Below are 6000 nucleotides of genomic sequence, written 5' to 3'. Positions count from 1 at the left end.
AAGCATTGCTGTGAAATTACTGAAAACATAAAATGGCAGCCACCTCACTTGTGTTTTTCGTACTGACTCTGTTGACTGTTAATAGGGTTTTTTACGATAGTTGCAGATGCAGCACCAAAGAATGGTAAAATATTCGGAGAAGAATATGGTCTGGAGGAGATTGAGAAGCAACTTAAAGCTATAAACAAACCTGCAATTAAGAGTTTCACAGTAATTCAGTTCTCCAAATATATTAATCGTGTGATGTTGTGCATGTGTTTGTGTGTATTCTTTTTTTTTTTGGGTATCATGTTGTGTGTATTCTTCGTCCTGATTTTAAATATTAACTCTGACACGTTTCTATGATCTCATGCCGCCTCATTCTAGGATTTATTTTAGGTTCTTGTTAAAGATACTCATATTTTGTTTCTTTTGTCGGTTCTTTTAAACCAGACAGACCGTGGTGACATCTTTGACTGCGTGGACATTAACAAGCAGCTTGCCTTTGATCACCCTTTGCTGAAGAATCACACCATTCAGGTTTTACTATTATCTTTTTATATAACACATATGTGAATATAATGTATTTAGGTTGGTATGTATGTTGACACATGTGAACCACAAAAAACATGTATATATGTAGAAGGTCCCAAATTTGGTTTCGAAAAGAAAGAATGCTCCTATTCGATTTGAGTGCCCACACGGGACAGTGATTGTCAAGAGAATTACAAAGCAAGATCTCCTTAGCGCACACAAATTGAAATCCACTGGATTCGAAAGTCTGAGTCCCCAAACCAATGGTATACGCCCAAATGGTCATCATGTAAGTCCTTTTAAGCTACCTTTTATATATATGCATGATCCAAATGTTGGTGTGATCCTTACTTCATTCCTTTTACCACGTACTTAGTCTGCAGGGCTAGGATACAGAGGCCAAGTTTCTGAAGCTAGTGGACATATAAACGCATGGAGTCCTGGTGTGTCACCTCGTCAATTTAGTCAATCACGCGTTTTGGTCTCCAGACAGTACAATAGTATCCAGGCCGGTTGGCAGGTATTTCTCTCTACTTAAAATTTGCCAACTATATATTTATTTAATTTTCACAATTAGATGATTTTTGCTTATGTCAACGAAAACTCTCAGGTCTACTCAGCTCGCTGGGATAACCCACCTCGCTGGGATAACGACACTCGCTTCTATACATACTGGACAGTAAGTTGGTTGTTCAAATTTGTTGGGTTGTTGTTTAGTTAAATATGTGTTGAAAAGTGGTTTTGGTCAAACAGTTTTCATATGAACATTATTGTACAGGCAGATGGTTTCAAGAAGAGAGGATGTTTCGATATGCATTGTCCTGGTTTTGTCCAAATTAGCCAAACAAATCCACTTGGTACTTACGCTGATGCCTTTTCTGCACGAGATCACAGGCAGTATTACATAGATGTCAAGATAAGCCGGGTATAACGTTTAAACAAAAAAAAAAAAGGCATCATCTTAATTATCTTGTTATATTTTCATCAGTCCTAAATCAAGCTTTTATTTAACAGTAATATTGTAATTTTTAAAAAAGGATCCGCATTCAGGAAACTGGTTGCTATTTTACGAGACAGAGGCAATCGGTTACTGGCCTAAAGAATTGTTTACAGCAAAAGGCTTATCTCAGGTAGCATCATATGCATCATGGGGAGGAGAAGTCTATAGCCCAATTGGTGAGAAGAGCCCACCGATGGGAAGTGGGAGTTTTGCACAAGAAGGGTACCAAAGAGCGGCTTTTGTCAATGCCATTAAGGTGAGGGATGGTTTATGGAGACTTACCAAACCAGTCGGTGTGAAGGTTTACGCGGATCAACCAAAATGTTATAATGCAAAATATTTTACGAGTAGTGATGGTGAACCTTGGACCACTTCTGTGTTCTTTGGAGGTCCTGGGGGTTGCTAATTAAAGTTAAGAATTTGGATTAAGTTTATGGTTTAATAAAAAAATATAATCTTAAGTTAACGAGAGAGCCTTGTTGTGTCTTCTTTGTTAGTAATAGCAGTTAGTATCAACATTTTGTCTTTTTTAGAAAACTATATATACCTATTCTGCTAACAAAATTTTCGAAAGTGTCACTCCATGCAAATAATATTTTTCTTTATTAATCAATTTGTTTGATGATGACTTATGAGTTGAACATGACCCTAAAGATTACTAACAATCTTAACAAATCTAATGCATGACAAGTATTTTCTGAGGTTTCAAAATCGCAGGCATAAATCCTAATCAATGGATTTGAGTATCTCTATAAACCAATGATTTTGTTTTGTCTAAACCAGTTTTAATAGTTCACATGTCTAAGAAAGTAGTAGATGACAACAGAACAGATTAACAAAGATTTTTTTGCAAATAAAAACCATTTTTTCTTAAAGTTCAACACATACATAGAATCTACATTGCTGATACACAAAATACATACAACAGCAATCTCTAATTTTTTTTTTCTCTCTATTTACATTTTACATTACAAGAAAACCCAACCGACAAGGTAATCAAAAAGTCAAAGGCAAAAAGACAAAAAAAAAGATTTACGAAACAGAGTAATAGTTCTTGTTCTTGACTACAGCAAGATTCGAGAAAATTGATGGTGTTTAGGATCTTGAACAGTTTGTCTAGATTTGATTTCCTCAGCGCAACGTAATGCCTTCTCAATCTGATAACCTCCTCCAATACTAACTTCTCTCTCAAGATGACTACAGTAACTCTCGAACACACTCACATTCACATGCAACTTAAATCCCATCAAGAACAAGAACTCTATCTCCAAATTGTTCAAATCTTCTGTCTCTAATCCTCCTACTTTCGCAAAGTATGAGTTTCTGTAATTCCTGTAAGAAACAAAGACAAAGCAAGATGAGTTCACAAACAAAACAGAGGATTTTTTATCTATTTGGAAACATACAAAAATTTGTTATTGGAGAGGTAATTAACTTACATATCTTCGACGTATTTGGAAGCGATCATGATAGTTGTGATGAGGAGACGATGTACATTGGTAAGGCTGATTCTGAAACCTTGGTTATTCTGGCAGAACCGGTCAATGTAGACATAAGCCACGACGTAAACCGATGGACCGGCTTTGGTGTACCGAAAAATCCTCTCAAGGTACGATTGAATAGTCATATCAGGAATCTCCCGGCAATCAAAGACACGTGTCTTACCAAAACCACCGTAGCTCCGGCTGATTCTCTCGTTCCTAGCTAAAGTCCGCTCGATCAGAGAAGAGAGAACAGAGATGACGAGAGGTGTGTTGGAGTTGGAGTCATCTTGGTAAGAGTATGAGTAAAGGTCTGATCGGAGCTTCCTAGGAGAAATCGCTAGAGAATCCATATATATATATATCGGAGAAACTTTATGTTTTTCTTAAAGAAACTGAAACTGAATATGAAAATGGGAAGAGGTTTTGAGAGGCTTTTTATACACAGAACAGAACAGAGTGGTCAAGAAGATGGAGAAGAGTAGCTTTCCGATGTAGGGCAACTTCCTCACCTCTTCTTTTTTTTTTTTTTCTAAAAAAAATATTTTATTTCTAATGTTTATAAGTTAGTAACTACATAGTATAGTGTGTGACTGTGTGTACTGAATATTTATTTAATAGTATTAAAACATAGCTCGTGCAACTACGAAAGTTCAGGTTTTATTTTGAAACGTAACAATATCCCAGATTTGGAATCTCTTTCGTCTAGATAAAGCAATTTAATTTTCACCTACTATAAGAAAAACGAAAAAAAAAACGTTTTAAAAGTTTGTTCTTTAAAATCTTTTTGTTGGTTATAAATACAAAAACTCAACCAAACGGTAGCGACTTGGTGGGGTGGTAAAAAAGATATGGTGTCAACTCACTCTTATTTGGATTTGATTCTTACTTAAACGTCAAAAGTATTACTATCATAAATTCATAATCTAAGTTCGTTAAAATATTTATTGAAGGACCTATATATTCGACATTTATGTTCATCATAGAGATTTCAGATTAGTATATTTTGATCTAGACTATACCCCTTGTTGTCAAACAAAATCATGATCAGTTCATGATAAGACATGTTTGAATTCATTTTCGACTTTTCTACTCTCTTTGGAACGCAAACTTGTATAGTAGATTTATGACAAAATGAACATCTTTTTCAAAACATGATACAGCATTTGCTAAGCCACTGAAATAAAATAATGTAGTTGACGATTGTAATTTTAAAAATACACTAATTAAGAGTGAGAGGATACAGTAATACTGCTACAGAATTTTATAATATGGGAATTTTATCGAAAAGAGAATCGACATAGGTTTTTGGAGTCATATGGAAGCTGTAGAGAAGTTACTAAAATAAGTAATTAATTATTATTATTATTCAAGCTGAACCAGAAAAAAGTGTGTAAGAGCAACAGCTAAGCTTTTGGTTAGATATTACATATTTTATTCACATGATAGATATTAAATCAAATGAACCAAGTCCAAAATTAGGAAATTAAATTAAAATAACGGAATCTCAAATTATATATAAGTAAGAAGACTCCGCCGACAGTCTATAGAAGACGGTGAAGAGAGAGAGAGGAGAGAGAGATGTCAACTCAGCATCGGTGAGACTCTCTGGTGCAGCCGGAGGGTTTTAGGGTGATGGATGGGGGCTCACACACTCACTCACTCGCTCGCTCATGTTATTATTATTATTTTATTAAGAAGTGGTTTTTGTTTTTAACGCGTGTCACTGTTTAGACACACGTGTGAATTTCGTCAACGTCGAGCGTCGTGACTATGAGAGCTTTCGAAAGATCCACAAAGGACACTCTCACACGCGTGGTGGAGGTTCCAATCAAAGACAACGCACACACTAAAACATTTCTTTTCTTTTCTAATCAATGATTTTATATATACGATTTCTTTCATTTATAATCATCCGTACGTACATCCATATTCGCATCAAAATACCAATTGTAAAAAGTAAAAACACACACAAAAAAAAAAATCTAAAAGTATGTTATCTAAAGGGTTTGATGATATTGTAGTGGACGAAGCGGATTAATATCCATTTGCAAACATTCATAAATTTTGGTCTATAATGATGTAATTCAAAGACATTACTCCGTTACACAAACCAACTTCGAAACGTGTTTATGTTATGATAACCACGTCCACCTTAAAATAGACTATTTGATTATTATTTATTTTTGGGTTGAAAAGGGGCGTCATGATTACAAATGCTAATAAATAGCAGTGTGATTTCACTATCTTCGTCGTGCTGTTCTCTCTAATTCAAAACGAAATAAATATGTTACTATTCATTCATATATACATAAATTCTTCTTATTTTTTTTCATCATTTTATACCGTATCTCTGCTCGACAACTGCAACTCAAACTAAAGAAATAGTACAAGTTTCTGATCTTAGGGTACAAGTACACCCTGGTAAACAAGATAAACTTGATGATTCATTTATTTATTTTTCTGTGGTGGATATTAATTAATACTAGTAATAATTTAAAAAAAATAATAGAGAGAGATTGAAAGTGTTGGAGGGACAAAATAAAGTACAAGTAATAAATTGAGATAACCACCGCCACCCCACGAATTCGTTTGATAATAAATGTACCCAAAAAAGGGACCCCGTTTTGATTTTTTTTCTTACACACACAAAAAAAAATATCGTCCTGTCAAAAAATAATATACTACATCATCATTGCCTGATTCAATTATTTTTCTTCATCTTTCTTTTCTATTTGTATCTTCCCCCACCTTATTTATACTATACTAGATAGTAGATACTACAACATTGATCTTCTAAATCAAATAGTATGAGAATGTGATCCATTCGATGTTCGAAATAACGAGTATATTTCGACAGTCTTTTTGGTTATAAAAATTTCACCATACAGTATATACTTTTGGCTTCTATCAAGCATTATTTATTTATTTATTTTCTATCAAGCATTATTTATAGCGAAGGAAAGAGTAATATATACATATGGTCCTTATATAAATTCAACAAAA

The 6000-nt window shown here is 34.1% G+C and overlaps 2 protein-coding genes across 2 annotated transcripts in view; one reads left to right on the top strand and one right to left on the bottom strand.

Moving 5' to 3' along the window:
- Positions 1 to 1919, top strand: part of LOC104783060 — a 2370-nt gene extending 451 nt beyond the window's left edge. Inside the window, exons 2-8 of the mRNA XM_019244266.1 lie at positions 86 to 210; positions 433 to 519; positions 623 to 802; positions 890 to 1033; positions 1124 to 1192; positions 1292 to 1438; positions 1551 to 1919. Of these exons, the coding sequence (XP_019099811.1) occupies positions 86 to 210; positions 433 to 519; positions 623 to 802; positions 890 to 1033; positions 1124 to 1192; positions 1292 to 1438; positions 1551 to 1919 (1121 nt within the window). The remainder of the gene's footprint in view (positions 1 to 85; positions 211 to 432; positions 520 to 622; positions 803 to 889; positions 1034 to 1123; positions 1193 to 1291; positions 1439 to 1550) is intronic.
- Positions 2346 to 3508, bottom strand: LOC104783059 (cyclin-U2-1). The gene is made up of 2 exons (XM_010508144.2): positions 2953 to 3508; positions 2346 to 2845 (listed from the first exon to the last, which is right to left on the bottom strand). The coding sequence occupies exons 1-2, from the start codon at positions 3345 to 3347 to the stop codon at positions 2578 to 2580; spliced, it is 663 nt and encodes a 220-aa protein (XP_010506446.1). The 5' UTR covers positions 3348 to 3508; the 3' UTR covers positions 2346 to 2577.

This window comes from Camelina sativa, chromosome 4 (genome assembly GCF_000633955.1).
Source record: "Camelina sativa cultivar DH55 chromosome 4, Cs, whole genome shotgun sequence".
NCBI lineage: Eukaryota > Viridiplantae > Streptophyta > Magnoliopsida > Brassicales > Brassicaceae > Camelina > Camelina sativa.
Note: the sequence above shows the minus strand (reverse complement) of the source record. Positions and strands in the feature narration are given on the sequence as shown.